The sequence below is a fragment of the Cyanistes caeruleus genome, chromosome 14 (genome assembly GCF_971803275.1).
Source record: "Cyanistes caeruleus chromosome 14, bCyaCae1.hap1.1, whole genome shotgun sequence".
NCBI classification, from domain to species: Eukaryota; Metazoa; Chordata; class Aves; order Passeriformes; family Paridae; genus Cyanistes; species Cyanistes caeruleus.
The window spans coordinates 11,613,031-11,628,615 of NC_141714.1; the positions used below are offsets into that span (position 1 = coordinate 11,613,031).

Below are 15,585 nucleotides of genomic sequence, written 5' to 3' on the forward strand. Positions count from 1 at the left end.
CTTTGGGTATGTATTAGATATTTTTCCCTTCCCACTACTGTGGGAACAGTGCCAGCATATTTAAGAGACAATTGAGAGCGCACTGAGAGATTTAAAGATTGCCAGAACTTGTCTGAGTAATGTATAAGGCTGCTGTGTAAGGACTCTGATGAGCTATGCATCTACTCTGGTGAAATTGGCTCAGTATGAGGTATTTTTTATTATGTGATGATTTTAAAACTTTTGACATGCGGGGCCAAATCATGTTGTGCAGTCACTGATTTCTAATTTAACTCAGCATTTTGATGCCAGTATTCCTGTAAGAGTTCCCATGGCTGAAGGCTGACTAGTGAACTTAAAGTTATCTTGGATATTTATAGGGTGCCTATTCTTGTAGGGTCTTTCTGGCTGTCCTTATTGAGCAAGGAAGCATGGGGAAAGACTCTAAAATACAGTTTCAGTCACCAGGGACTTCTGAGTTCAGTTGCAGTTTATGGATTCTGGAACAGTCACTGAATTACTCGTCCTCAGTTCTCCCCACTGTATCTGCAGTATTGAATAATATATTCTGTACAGAGGGGCACAGGTCTGATAACTGACAGATATCAAGTGGTAGGAATAAATTTATTATTACTCAATATTTTCACTTACTTTGCTGATTGGGAATGAACTAGGTACTGTATTCATGCCTTTATACAGAGGAAAGGTAACAGGGAAAACGCTATGTTACCATTGTGTACTCATTTGAGTTAAATGTCAAGAGTATGCAGTTCTGAGTTTTATTTTTCTGTTTATTTCCCCTTGGAGCAGTAAAGCCTGCAGGCAGGACATTCTGGGACTTCCCTGCCTTTCTCTGAAGGTTAATGGTCACCTTATCTTTAGCCTTGTGTTTGCAGACATTGGAGTCAGCCAGCTTTTCCCCAGAGCTGTGCTTCTGTGATTTCCTGTATTATTGCTTCGGTCGACAATCACTGAGATGGTATCAGAGATGACCTTCATTTTTGAAGTTTTATTTTGGTTGCAGCTGGAATTCAGGATGCTGATGGTTTTAGGAATATTATTCCAGATGTGTGAGTCCCTGGTTCTTCTCTTGTTTATACCTGGACAAACAAATCAGAAATAACTCTGTTGAAGAGATGGGCCTACATTAGTGTTAAACTAATATACATGGGAAGTCATTAAACTGGATTGATGTTCACAGCACAGCATTAGTGGCAGTGTTGTTCTGATCTGTCTCCAAGGGAGCTTGGCTAGAGTGTTTGAAGGACATTAACTGGATCTATCCCTAGAGGGGAATTCGGGAAGAATGGCGCGTAGAAAACTCAATTCATTATTCACATCATCGCAGGATATTTGTTTAGACTCAGTAACTGTTACCTCTGATGTTCGACATTTAGACCAGGCACTGGTCCATGTGCCTGTAGCTACATACTGTGTTCTCACATTTCTTTCCAGATGGTCTTGTGTATTGGTGCCTGCCTGGACACCGAGAAGGAAAAGTTGTGTTGTTGGAAATTAATATTCTTTAACATGGTATTTTCTTAAGTCAGAATGTGCAGAAATAGAGCTCCTTTGTTCAACTTTTACCCTAACCCCACCAGGACAAAAGAACCACAGTTTCCCAGTATATAAAATATTGACCATGCTAGTATTTTCATAGGAAATAGCAGCTCTTCCACTGTGTCAAAAATGATTTGTTTTTCATTTAGATTCTTTAAAATCTTAGATTTTAGATTTATGGTCCTGGATGAAAAAAGCAGAGATGTGAGAGGCAGCACATCCTAATCTTTGTATACAGGGTGCTGTTACTTACCTAAAAATAAATTACATATATATATATATATATATATACAAATAAATCCTTGTAGACTGCAAAATGTCAAACAAGCAATTCTGTCTCTGGATCCGTATTATTTGTTAGGCAATTGATATTTTTTGTCACTGAAGTCTGAGGTTACATCTGTGATCCTGTTGCAAATCTAGGGGAAATTACCTTTTGAATGACACGACCTGACCTTCATCTCCAGTTAATCCAGGAAGAGTTCACATTTGGCTGTGAGACACAAAGGATAGATTTAGAGTGCCAGTATTTTTCTGGCCATATTTTAGAATTCAGTATTGCACTGGATACCCCATACTGAATTTCTTCTTCACTTCTTCCTCAGAGGAGAAGACTGTGTGTTTGTGATAAACTGAAAGAAATAATGAAGACTCAGAATTACCAAACACTGGAATCAAAGAGATTATATTATTGCTGCAGTCTTTGGAATATTCTTATTATTGAATTGAATAAGGAGATTGCAGGGAGTCCCTCTAACAGGGAATGACAACAACAGAAATCCCCCGAATCCCACACATTGTACACAAAGTGTGAAAACACACATAATTAGAGCAGCATAGAGTAATTAGACTCCAGAGCAAGTATCATGGCAAATTCTTCTGTCGTGAAGAATTTATTCATACATCTATAAATAAATGCATGAACAAAAAGCTGAAATAGTGCATAGTTGGATGCCTCTGACTATACTCTCTACTTTCAGTTTCAGAGATGGGCTTTGACCCTCATTTTCCTCATAATATTAATCACAGATGCATGTATAAACTCTGCAAGGCAGAAATCCTCTTATCTCCACTTCTTTGTTGTCTGCAGACTACTGTGTTTGTTTCTAACCCTGTTTGCTTAAAGCTCTGATAGTGCAGCTTTTAACAGTGATGCCTGTTCAGTTGTTTCTTTAGAAATGAAGAGTTTCTACAGAAATTTCTAAGCCTGACAAATTTGCCAGCCTGGGAATTTCACTTGTAGAAGCTGAATCCCTTCTTTGCAAAATGTTTCTTCAGAGCCACATTTATGTCAGCACACAGTTGCAAAGAGTTGTTAGGGGTACAAATGCAACATGCTTGTAAAGAACACACAGAATCTTCATGACATAAAATCCAAGCTGCTCAAGGATCAGTGTATGATGGCTCACCCTATCACAATGTGACATTTACCTTGATAAGAAGTCAGTTCAGAGACATCAAAATATACCAGAAATCTGAAATGCTACTGTCTATCAGTTACTCCTACCTCTAAACTTTTTTAGTGAAATGCTCAAATGAAATTTTTGTCCCTTTCTGAAAATAAATTTTAAGAAATGTAAACCAAACACCCCTGTTTAAGCAGTTTGTGAAACGTGTGATTTCCTAACTATGTGACATCTGGTCCCTTCCTGCTGCCATGCACTGTGTCCTGATGCCAAGCAAGCCAGATTTGGATGAGCATTTTGTGAAATGTGAAGTGTTTGCAGGTGGGGGGGGGGCAAGGATGTGGTCAGCCCTTAGAGATCCAGTGGCAAGAGGCTGCAAGAAGCACAGTAGCTCTGTTGGACATGAAAGAAATTCAGGATTGCTGGTTGTCTGTGTAGCTCCTAATATCTCTGCTCTCAGGCTGTTGGCATGTACCCTGGTATTTTTAATATATGTATATTTGAGTTTCCTCCATTGGGTTAGTAGTTGCTGTTGCTTACTTAAGTTGAACTGGTCTTTTTCGCAATGGCTCAAGTGGCAGCGCATGTGAAACAAACAGCTTGATGATTTTAGGAGCTGTATTTTGGAGCAAGGATTTCTCAATGGTTGGGTGGCTGGACCTTGCTCAGTCTTGCCTCCCTCGTTCCCTCTGGAGAAATTAAGAAACTTGTTGGGAAGTTTACCAGGTGCTGGGAGCTTGCTGCTGGTACCACTGTGGGAGGGCAGGTTGCCCTTGGGACTGTTCGTCCTCCCTGAAGGAGAAGCGAGGCAGATTTGGATGTGCAGTGATTTGGATGTGCAGGGGGCTGCTGCAGTGTTGGGCTGTTGAGGGAAAGCCATGACAGTGAGTTTGAAGAAAGCCATGATTTTCAAATGGAAGTAGGCTTAGACTGGGCTATTTCAATCAAGCCAAGCCACAAACCTTAGAGGAAATCCAGATTTGATTGAAATTCCAGGTGTTTAAACTTGTTGTCTTCCCTATCTTTGAAGGACCATCTTTACTTTGCCAAAGTCTGTGGTTATTTGGTGTTCATCTACCTCCCGGCTTCAATTAATTAACTGGCAGCACAGCAGCCCATTCACTTTAGCACTTGACAAGTGAGGAGCAAATGTCAGAGCAGCGATGTCTGGCTGTCAGGGCAGCTACAGCACATACCTGCTTGCTTGCACTGATTTGCCTGTGGACATAGAGCTGTGATGTTTGTCAACATCTAAGATTCCAGGGCTGTACCCAAAACGTGCAGTGTGTAGCCATTTAAAGCTGTGCGAGTGATAAAGAGGCAGAGCAGTGAATAATAAATCTAGCATGAAGTGCCTTGGAGGGTGATATGAAGATAGAGAATCAAAAAGTATTAAATTCTGAGGTGGGATAATTAAAAATGGTTAATGACTGTTTACTTGTCTGTGCTTCTTGGAAAGCAAGGGGGTTTTGAGATGGTGCAATGTGTGTTGCTAAACTGCTAGTTGCTGAGAACAGGACTACATTTGACCTAAATGGAAGCCAACAGATGAAGTTTTGCATGTTCAGGTAAGTAACTTCAAGACAAAAATGTGTGAAAGAAAAAAACAATATTGAAAGGAAGCATACTCTGAAGGCAAGCCATCTGAGGAGGTTTGGAGACAGGAAATCTGCTTTATGTTAGCAAAACCACTGATTTTTTGAAGCTTCCAGGCTGTGTTCTACACCAGTTAAAGTGGTGAAATTCTTCCAAAGTCATCAGGATTACACCCTCCCTCTAGCTTTTAGGGATTGTGCCTTCCCACTGGAAGGCCATTTGATCTTTCTTGATTTTAAATATAAATGTGAATTTCTTGTGAGGTCTCCTTAATTTCTTACTGTAGAATAAATGTTTCTGTTGGCAGCATTTTTCTGAACAAAATGCCAGGCAGATTTCAGATGCAGTGCTGCGTCCAAGGTTTTGTACATTAAGCCAGTCAGAAGGTTTCTCCAGTAATCTCCAGGAATTCCTTCCTGGTGGTGGTTGCCCAATAGATGAAGCCTTGATTTTGCATTTTTTTTTTTTTCCTATGGGCTTTGTCTGATGGATGGAGATTAATGCTCTCTAGTGATCCTTTTTCTGCTGGGATTAAGAGTTCAGCATGAAGTCATTGTGACAAGTGCAGTAATTCCCAACAGTGAAACTCATTTGGGTAAAACTTCAACTAGTGCTACTGTGTTTTCACTGCTTTGTCTTTTCCCAAGAGACAGAAAATGTATTAGATCTGCTTGAGGTCAGCTTTGATCTGCAAATGCAAGTGCACTCTGTGGATGGCATTGAAGCTGGCTGCTTGTAGAGGCTTTTACTTTCCAGCTAAGTGTGACTAGAGTATGACTAGACATGTGATTTGTTTCCTGTTTGTGGTGGCCCTTGCACTTGTTGTCATCTATTATTTGTGTGACAACTTTCCTTTGTGGAGGGTCTTTACAGAAAATTAGGAAATTGAGTTGTCCATTCCCAGATGTCAAACTTCTGCACAGTTAGAAAACTGCTGTAGCCGAGCAACTTATGGGACTCTTCACCAGAGGTCCATTTCTCTAACTACATGTGTCTCTTATGAGAAGGTATTAAAATAAAGTATTTTTTCCAAGTATTCAAAAAGGAATTCTCTGCTGTAGATCTGGTATTTCTACTAAATGTCTTTAAGAAACTCATATAAAAATACTTAATAATACTCCCTCCTACTGGCTTGCCAGACCCAAGTATTCAAACACTATGTACCAGCTGAGAAATACAAATAAATGTGGTTTTCTTCTGATCTTCTAGGAATGACTGTAAATCTTTGCTTTGCTATTATGAGAGTTATGAACCTCCTACTTTTTAATATCCATGCAGTTTTTATTCAGGAGCTGATATTCTTAACAAGGCATTCTCACCCTTTGGCACAGGCTCCCTCCTTCTGTGCAGGCAACACAAGCAATGTCTTGCCTCCTTTCTGCTTTTACCTCAGCAGAGGCCATTGATAGCCACGATGCAAATTCATTTCCATATGAATTTAATGCAATGTAATGCCAGAAATGTGGACAGCTATGTTGTCCCCAGGGCTTGGGACACCCCTGCAAATGAGGCTCCTTGAGGTTTATGTTCCCCAGCGTTTACCAGTTTCCACACCCGGTGAGTGCCTCCTTAGTTGTGACAGTGAGTAACAATTGTTAGTGTATTGTCAGAGGTCATCACCAGACACTAATTCTGTCATATGGGTGTGCTGGCTAATTTCAACTCTAGAGCTTTTTGCCTGACCTTGCAATATTGCAGGGATTTGCAGTTGTTTGGTGTTTTTTTCCCTGTTAATGTGCAGAATAGCTTGTTAGAATAGATTGTGATTTACAGTGAATTGGGATAATCCCTGTTTTAAAAGATCCTGTGCACCTCTTCTGTGCTGGAGAATGACTACATTTTTTAGTTGTAATTTCAAAGATGTGGCAAGTATTTTCTGTAGCTTTCCTTTGTCTAAAAAAATAACAATAACAATTAATCTCCTCGGGGCTTCTTCACATCCTAATTACAACCAAGCCTCTCATTAGTCCCACAGGGAGACAGAATCAAATGCCATATGGTATTTTACACTTCGGATGCTGTGCCTACCAATAGCTGGAAGGAGACAGGAAAAGGGGGAGTTAACAATTCATAACCATTTATGGAGCAGGCACAGCCCTCCTTGGACCCAGTTCAGCAGTCTGAGTGCCTCAGATCAGGAACTTTATCTGGCCAGGGGTTGCCGCAGCAGGCTGGTGCTCTGTGGGCCAGTGGGGACACACACAGGGATGAATTAAATGCACACACGCCTCCAGGGAAGCACCATGGCTGGGTTCTACGGGTGCCTGAAAAGTAAGAAGTAAGTGCCATGCTGAGCCTTCCACCTTTCCAAAGCGAGCTGAGTCTAGTGGTACTTTGAAATTCTGTCTTTGTTGTATTGCAGCTGCAGCATTGAACAAAGTGGTTATGCCTTAGGTCTGAAGTACCAGCCTGAGCACAAAAGTGCAAAAAAATAAGTCCTGACTGTAATATTTGTTTGGTGAAAATTTGTCATGTTTTTTTTTTCCTCCTTCAGAGGTATACAAATGAAATATTGAAAAAAGAATTAAGAATATTTTCCTGTTTAATTATAGCAAGAGGGAAAATGCCCTCTTCCCTAGTGATTAGCTACATTGTTTATATATTAACACATAAAAAGGAGAAATACAGAAATTCACATTGGCTTTTAAAAAATGTTCAGCTAGAAGTCTAGCTAGTAAATGCTCTTTATCTAGTAAATGCTCTTTAAGGACTTGATGAGCTCAGTTTTTCTATAACCAATCTGAGGTTTGTTTCTGTAATTGCTCCCTGTTGAGAGATTTGGTTGTATTTAAAATAATTATTTTTTTATGGCTTTTCTGGCATGTTCTGTTGGAGTAGACTATCAAGGGAAAAGGGAATGAGAGATTGCATGTTAGTATTTGTGCTTTAAATCACCATGAAGATGCATTCTGTTTTTCCTTTGACATTATCCCTGCTGAGGAATGAAACAAAATTTCCTGCTGCCAAACCTGAGCGGTTTAATCGTGTTTTGCATCAGCAGACTGCAGAGGGCTCTATTCTTGCACCCGGTGAGAGATTACAGACAGGGAACATGCACAGTGGAAGGCAAGTGAAATTGTGTATTGAGGCTTAAGATGTGAATACTGGTAGTTAAATGTAAGTCCTGGATATCAGAGGGAGGAAAATAGTTCAAAAGTGGAGCTGGCAACTGACTCTTTTTCCTTCTCCCAAAGGGTCCCTCACACCACTAGTTTGTCTCCCATTACTCTGGTGGAAATGTGCATTTTCAAAGGCACACAACTCCTACTGGATTTCACTCAGCATTTCCATACCAGTTTGACTCCTTTCCTCCTTTGAAATTTTTAACAGGGAATTAATATCTGGGGGAGAAGTTTGCTTTATCTAAAGGGAGGTTGTGCATGAGAACTAGCAAAGGGGCTATAAGTGAGTCCTGATCAATGGATTGGCGCTTGAATTGACAAAAAGTAGTAAATTTACATGGTTTGATTTTTCCCCCCAATTCCTTCAGAATCTAATGCACTTAAAACTAACTTGAAACTCAGAGAGAGGCTATACAGGCTGGGCAGATGAAGCTTTTTTACATGTGGTAAACTATCTCTTCTTTCCTGGTCAATCTCTACCTGATTTATGAGGAACAGGGTTTTTTTTTTCTTCAACAAATTAATCTTTCTTGATATTCTTTAGTTAGGTCTCTACACTTGATATATATCTGCATGGGTTATATTTCTCAACCTGTTACTTCAGCCCTGTGATGTGTTCCCAGGTGAATTCATGTAACTACTAACCCTTTGCAGTCTTCACAAATTTTATATACTGATTTGGCTATGGTTATTGGCAGTTAAAATGAATTCAAGATACCGGTTGCAGTAATAGTGATGTTTTTAGCCTGAGATTAATTGTCAGTGAAATTTGTTTGGAGTTTAACATGAAGTATTTGTCTTTCTGGACAAATGTGTCATTGGAACAACGTCCCCAAACTCTCACGTGTTCATTTGACCTGCAGGAGTTAGTTTGCTTTCTGAATGAAAGCTCTTTTGGAATGAAATTACTTTTATGCTTTAAGCAATTGGCTTGGGTACCAGTAGGAATTTGGCCAAAGTGACTTAGAGCTCAGTACCTGCCAAGAAACCTGCCATGGACTTTGGGGAAGGGTTCCCACCAGGGCTTTGAGCTGCTGAGTCCAGCTAAAGCACCTGGAATGTTTTAAAGGCTGCTTTAGGTAGTGCCCTCCTGTGTTGCTGTCACATTTACCCACTCCCCCACATTTTACAAGAGGAAGGAAAGGTTCTGCCTTGGCACACTGTAATAATGTGTGGCAGAATCTGATCTTTGTCACATAGTCTTGTCCCTGTGCTTTGTTAATGTCCTTTTATGAAATGAAAAAAAAGAGCCCAAAGCCAAATCCAGGTAATTCTTCATCACAGTCCCAATCTTGGCTGCTACTTCACTGAAATAAAACTTCAAGGTTGCTTTCATATTTCTGTTTAACCAGCATATACGGCCTGAATGATCTTGAATTGTTCTGCTAAGTTTATACCTCATCACACTTGTTGCTGAGTTCTGTTTTTTCCTTGCTCCAAGCATGGTGCCAGCAAAAAAATATTATACCTGAACAGAGATGATAAAGTTTCCTAAAGCCTGTGGAGGAATTGTTTCATATGCCCCTCAGTTTTTGGGCCTAGCCAAGTATGTTGTTATGAGCTGAAAATGTGGTTGCTTGAATAGTAAGGTTCACTGATGGTCAGTGCAAACTGCCAATTTCCAAAGACAAATAGAGTGTGTTAGAAGCTATATAAAATATTTGGCTGAAGGCTTTATGTGACAGCTCAGACTGGTTTCTATAGCAGACTATAAGAAAATGTATTTAACTGTTTTTAATGTCGTCATTCATGTTGCCTTTCACAAACAATCCCAGAGTTATGGACATTTCAACTTGAATGTCTTCTGCTTTGCCAAGGTTTGCACTTGCAGTGCAAAGTATTGTGTTCTTTTCCTATATTCCATAATTGTCAAAAAATGCTGATGTGCACTTTTATCCTGCAAAGAAGTTTAGCATTTGGGTAAAATTGATCAAGGAAGGCATCAGTAGAATTTTCAACATATTTCTAGATTGTTTGATATGAAAGCTATTGCCAATCTAAAATGATGTTCCGACCATGAAATTGAGTAAAATATATTTTCTGTGTTAGGTGCTGTTGCTGTATTTTGTTGCCTGTTCAGATAAGTGTCAGGAAGAGATTGTGGTGATTGTTGGGCATATTCCAAAGACGGTACAGAGCTGTCCACCTGATGGATAAGCTTTCTGCTCACTGCCCCTGCACCTTCACCCCAGCCTTCTTGTTGAAGAGGCTCATAGGGGGTGGTGGAAATCCCAAAAATCCCTTTGCCCTGGAGGCCAGTTACACTTTTTACAACTTTTACGTGTTTGAGTGGTCCTTTGAGCCTTTGGCTCCCCATGAACAGCAGGCAGCTGTTGTTTTAGCTTGGACAGTGACAAGTGGATTGGAAGTGGTTTAAAGCTCCACCAACTGCTACTGGAGTAGCAACTTGACACGTGGGGCTGGGGCAGTTTGAGCCTGTTGGCTCTTCTCTGTCAGCAGCTCATTCACCTCGTGTGGCCTCTCTCCCTTTCCAGAGGGGTGTGACAGCCTTGGGGGCTGAGGAGCTGCCTCCTGACTGACTGCAGGGAATGATGCTTTGCTCTTTGGCACAGTTTTAGACCGTGCATCTCTCCAAGACTCCAGCACTGTTTTAAAGCGAGACACTGAGTTCCCTGGCCATCCTTGCCTGTGGCAACCCCCAGCACCATCTTGGCTCAGCCATGGTCCATGGGCTCAGTTGGCAGCTGTCAGAAGGCTGTGCAGCTTTGGAGGCAATGCAGGCTTCCTAGGAGCTGTGGCAGAGTCACTGCTCCTGCAGTGATCTGGCATCTGTTTGTATGGCTGATGAATTCAAGAGAGGTGAAATGCTTCACATAACACTTTGGTATTCTGAAGTATGTCTGTTTATGTGTCTTTTTATTGTACATCACTTTAGCATATTATTTCACAACAAGAGCAAGAATCACTCATTAAAAGTTTGTCAGTGTTGGGGGATTTTGAGATGAAAATATCTGAGTATTATAGGTGGTTTCTGCCCAGCAAAATAAATTCACCTGTGCAGAGACAATTCTTGGATGAGTTTCAAGAAACAGCTTTTATGGAAAGTGGAGAGTCCTCCCTGCTAATTCCAAATCAGGGAGTGTGAGCTGAGGTGAAAAGACTCCTCAGGTGTTGTGAGTCTCTTGGAGGAATCTTTCAGTGCACAACCTATGAGCATGTTCCTGTATTTGGCAATTATACAGTGTTTGGAATTTGTGAACATTTTGTCTTTGGTCCACAGGAGTCATTCAGTGCTCTGCCTGATACTAAATGTATAGAGGCTTAAGTCTTTTTTTCTTATTCAAAAATAGCAGAGAGGGTGAACAAAAGCAGTTAGGAGGTGTCAGAGCCATGGCACTGCAGGCAGTTGGGCACCATTAGTACAATGGTGCTATATTATTAACAAAAAAATCAACTATTTCTCTTTGTGACTCATTCTGTTTGACTCATCTTTGTGCAAGAAGTTCAGTTCTGGCTTAATACCCCAGTGAGTCACCCATCTCCTCATTCTGTTCGTGCTTCTCTCTGGATGGTGTTTGTTTTAGCAGCCACAGTGGTGCAGTGTGTTTGCTGGATGTAGGCAGAGGAATTCCAAGCAGGCCTGTTTATTTGGTTTCAGTAGAACAGCCCTTTTGCTATCACCAAGGTTCTGAGTATTTGGCAGATATGCTGTCAAATTGACCTCTAATGCTGCCTGTCCTACACCACTTGCAGTGGAGCAGAAGCTTGGGTTGGGTCAATCTCCTGAATGTGATTCTCACTCTTCTGCATCATTTGACCATTTTTTGACTATGTTATTTTGCCAGACTGAGCCATGAAAACATTTTGTCGTAATTTTCCCTTGTGTTCTCTTCTTAGACAGAAACTTCTGCTACTCCAAGTGTCTAGCTTTGTACCCCTAAAGCCAACTGGAGAGATTAATTTTCATTTCCTCCTTGTGCAGAGATCTATGAAGATTTAGGCTTTCACATCTGCTGTGATATGAAGGCCTAGAATTGGATGTAAAAGCTGAAATCTGATGATATATGGGACAAAAATGCAGTGGGTTCAAGTTATACTTCCAGGAGATAACCTACCTGAGCTGGTAGAGCAGCTAGAGCTGATGACTAGCCAGTTTTGAGAAAATCTGAGATAAGTCTGTCCATGGGGAAACAGGGAAAAAATCCAAGGTAGTTCCAAGGTTGATTCTCTTCCACCCCCCAGATTTCTCCTGCTGTAAGAACACAGTTGAGCACAAGGTGTTCTACACTAATGTGATTCAAGCTTATAGTTCGGCATTACATCTGTTATAGTCTCAAGGTTGGTAAAGCTATTATGGATTAAGTAGTTTTAAATATTATTTTGAATACAGCAAATACTAACTGCAAATTCTCTTATTTTGTATTGTTTATCTTGTTATTTTATTCATAATTATTTTTTTCAAGTTAGCAGGTGGCCTCCCACTCCATTGCAGGAGTCGCTATATAAACAAAGAAAAAAAACCCCAGTCAGTTGATATCCTGCCTGAATTCACTCAGCAGATGCTGAGCTGTCTCTGCTCATCACTGTGCCAGTAGTCAGGGTTGTGCCAACAGCCCAAGGTTTCCAACACTGTGTGTGTGAAAAAGGTGTGACCTGAGCCACACACATCATTATTCACTTCTTTAACTGCATTGTTATGCCCGTGTGTGCTGCTGCACTGGGGTAAGTGTACAGCTGCCAAGGCATTCTGTGCTCTGCTGAATCCTATCTCCATGCTGTACCATGTTGGCATCTCTGTGACTGTTGTGCTTTAACCCCAGCAATTAGGCCCTACAACAGCCACTCCCTCCCTCACTGTCCCATGGTGGGATTGGAGAGAGAATCCCAGGTAAACACGAGAAAACTAATGGATTGAGATCAAGACAATTTAATAGGTAAAGCAAAGGTCATGCACACAAGCAAAGCAAAACAAGGAATTTATTCCCCACTTCCCCAGGGCAGGCACGTGTTCAGCATCCCCAGAACAGCACGGCTCCCTCACATGTAAGGGTGTCAGGAAGACAAACACCATCCATCCAAATGTCCTCCCTCCTCCTTCTCCTCCAGATTTACATACTGAGCATGAGGTCATATGGTCTGGGATATCCCTTGGGTCATTGGGATCAGCTGTCCTGGCTGTGTCCCCTCCCAGCTCCTCGTTCACCCCGAGCCTCCTCACTAGTGGGGTGGGGTGAGGAGCAGAAAAGGCTCTGGGTAAGACTGCTTAGTGATAAAGGAAGCATATCTGAGTTATCAGCACTCTTTCAAGCACAAATCCAAACTATAGGTCTATACCAGCTGCTGTGATGAAAATTAACTCTACCTCAGTCCAGACCAGGGTGCTTTAGAGAGAATTATAGCATTCTCAGTCAGAGCAGGGAAACTTGGCTGTGCAGACAAAGCTGCCCAATCTTGCTTTCTAATCATCCATCCAGAGCCACGGTGGCATTCCAGCTTCAAAATTTTGTGGTGGTTGTTCCTTTTGGCCTCTGAGATTCAAGGATCTGGTGTTAATTAGTGACCTAAATGTTTGACTTGTATTCGTGATGAAATAATTCATGGTTATACATTCTCAGAAATATGTAACTGTGCACTTCTGCTGTGGTTTCCAGATATCACTCCTCTAATAAGGCACTTGTGATCCACACAGTAGTTCTGATGTAAATTAGATGTATTTGAGAGGTCTAGCTCAGAATTAGGATGGAGATATTGTGGTAACCATCATATGTACATGGGAAAATACAGACCTGACCTCACCACAGAGGTGTGGAGGAATTGTTTGCTGGTTCACTCTAGCAGTCAAACTATTTTCCATCATTTCAGTTTAGCGAAAAGAATGTTTCAAAAGTTTAAATTAAAAAGAGGGAAATTGTCTTATTGCTTCCTTTCTTGCAGCCTTGGCCTGTGAAGATCTCACAGAATGTCTGTCCCCTCTGATTCTCTCCTGCAGGAGCTCAGGACCTCTGGACAATGAACCAATATGATTTTGCAGAAGGCCTTTATTGTTTACATTATACACTTATTTATACATTCTAAAACTACTGTTCACACTATCACACATCTTTTCATTGGTGCCCCTGTGCTGTCCACGCACTCTGCACACACCCCTCAGGGCACAGGACTGGTTACAGTCCAGGTGTTCAACCACCCTCTGTCACCTGGCTCTTGTGGTCCTGATTTCTTGTTTTTCAGCCTCTTCTTTCTTATTTTTAGAATACCTTATGTCTCAGCAACCTTGAGAAATTCCAGAGGGTCTGATCATAAACTCTAAATATGGTTTGGCTGGAGCACATCATGGCCCAAGGTGTTCAGACGCATTGCTACACCCTCTCCCATGTGCCTGCTTGTCACTACCCCATCTTGCAATTCTTGCTGTCTTTGGTGTCACACTCCTGGGTTTTTCTGCTGTCATGTGCTGTCTCTACTCCCTGATGCTGTTGTACCACTGCCTTAAAATACAGTTGAATTCAGCTTGATACTCCATTGGTGCAAAACAGCATTAGCTCAGATAATCTTATTTTAGATGATCCTGTTTTAGAGAGGTATTTGTGTCTGGAATCCCAGAGAAGCAGAATCCCTTTCTAGTAGTTGCTCATACTAGAGTGAAGGGTCAGTAGTTGCCCTTGGGACAGAAATGGCTCAGGAACTGCTTTGAGCACATGAATGATCTTCCTTGGCTCCAACTGGTCTCCATATGCTTCAAGACCAATTGTACTTCTGGAGCTGCCTAACTCGAGGCTCCAGAGAGAGCAGCCAGGAGAGCAGAGCAGGGACAGCAGGAGGTTTTCTTTAGAATAGAAGAAAGGAGGGAAACCATCAAACTTCACACACAGCTGCAGAAGAGCCCTCTGCAAGCATGGGGCTGCCTCTGCCCTTCCTTGATCAGGAGTCAAAATGGGCTCTGAATTGCAGAAGTGCCCACGGGCAGTGGGATCTCAGGGTTAGCCAGCCAGACACGATGTGTTTCAACACTGGATGGAGCTGGCCTTGTTTTTATTTGTTGTGTGTACAGGCAGCAGATACTGGTAAATAGGTTTTGTGACTTCACATGAAGAGAGATTTCATGAGCTTCCTGCCAAAGGCAGCTTCTGAGACCGCAAAGCCTGTGTTTTATTTGCTTCTTTATAGCCAAAAGATGGCTGACTGGTTTTATGGCATTTTGATCTTCAGAGTGAAAATTTGTAACAGTTTGTCCCAGAATTTTCTGTTTGCCTCCCCATTTTTTTTTGTCAGTGCACTTTGAATTCTTGGCTGTTAAATATCTTTATTATCTCTTGTCCTGAGAAGTTTCATCTTATCTGAAGATTTTTTTTTATTTTTCCCCATCTTTAAGCTGCTCTTTAACCAAAAATTGATGGATAAATTACTGTTTTGGAAAAACCTTAAAAAATAGAGAAAGCTTTAGATATAGCCTAAAGTTCCATGTTTCAGTTGTGGTGTTCAGTTCTCTATTGTTTCAGCCTCATTTTTCCTGCATAGTCAGACAGTTTAGTTTGGTAAAAATGCCTCCAGACTCTTCTTTCAGGCCCAGGATGTAATGATTCTTCCCAGTTTCTGAGAATAACATTGGAAATCACTGTGACTCAAATATGGGGGCATGGCAGATATGCAGAATACTCCTGTGAAATTTTATGGGTTTTTTTGTTATTTACCTTCTACATGGTTCTAGCACTTGTGTCAGTCCACATGGTTCCAGCATGCTGGTTTCCTACAGCAGAGGTGATACTTAACTCTTCCATAGGGCTCATTAAGCTTTTCAGGAGTTCAGTATGACCATTGTGATTTCACAGGTAAAGAAGCTCATGGCTGAGTGATAGATAACTTGGCTCTTGTTAGAAATCCAGTAATTTGCCCTTCTATTCAATGGCACAGCCAGGAAAACCAGTGAATTTACCCAAGTCCCGGCCCAATAGTCTCCACCT

General features: G+C 41.3%; 1 protein-coding gene across 2 annotated transcripts in view; it reads left to right on the forward strand.

Moving 5' to 3' along the window:
• The first annotated feature begins 6,644 nt into the window (after nt 1–6,644).
• KIAA1210 (KIAA1210 ortholog) overlaps nt 6,645–15,585 on the forward strand; it is a 40,112-nt gene continuing 31,171 nt past the window's right edge. For both annotated transcript variants that reach the window (XM_023946546.2, XM_086850308.1), the window contains exon 1: nt 6,645–6,819. In XM_023946546.2, coding sequence (XP_023802314.2) covers nt 6,758–6,819 — 62 coding nt within the window. In that variant the 5' untranslated portion in view covers nt 6,645–6,757. The remainder of the gene's footprint in view (nt 6,820–15,585) is intronic.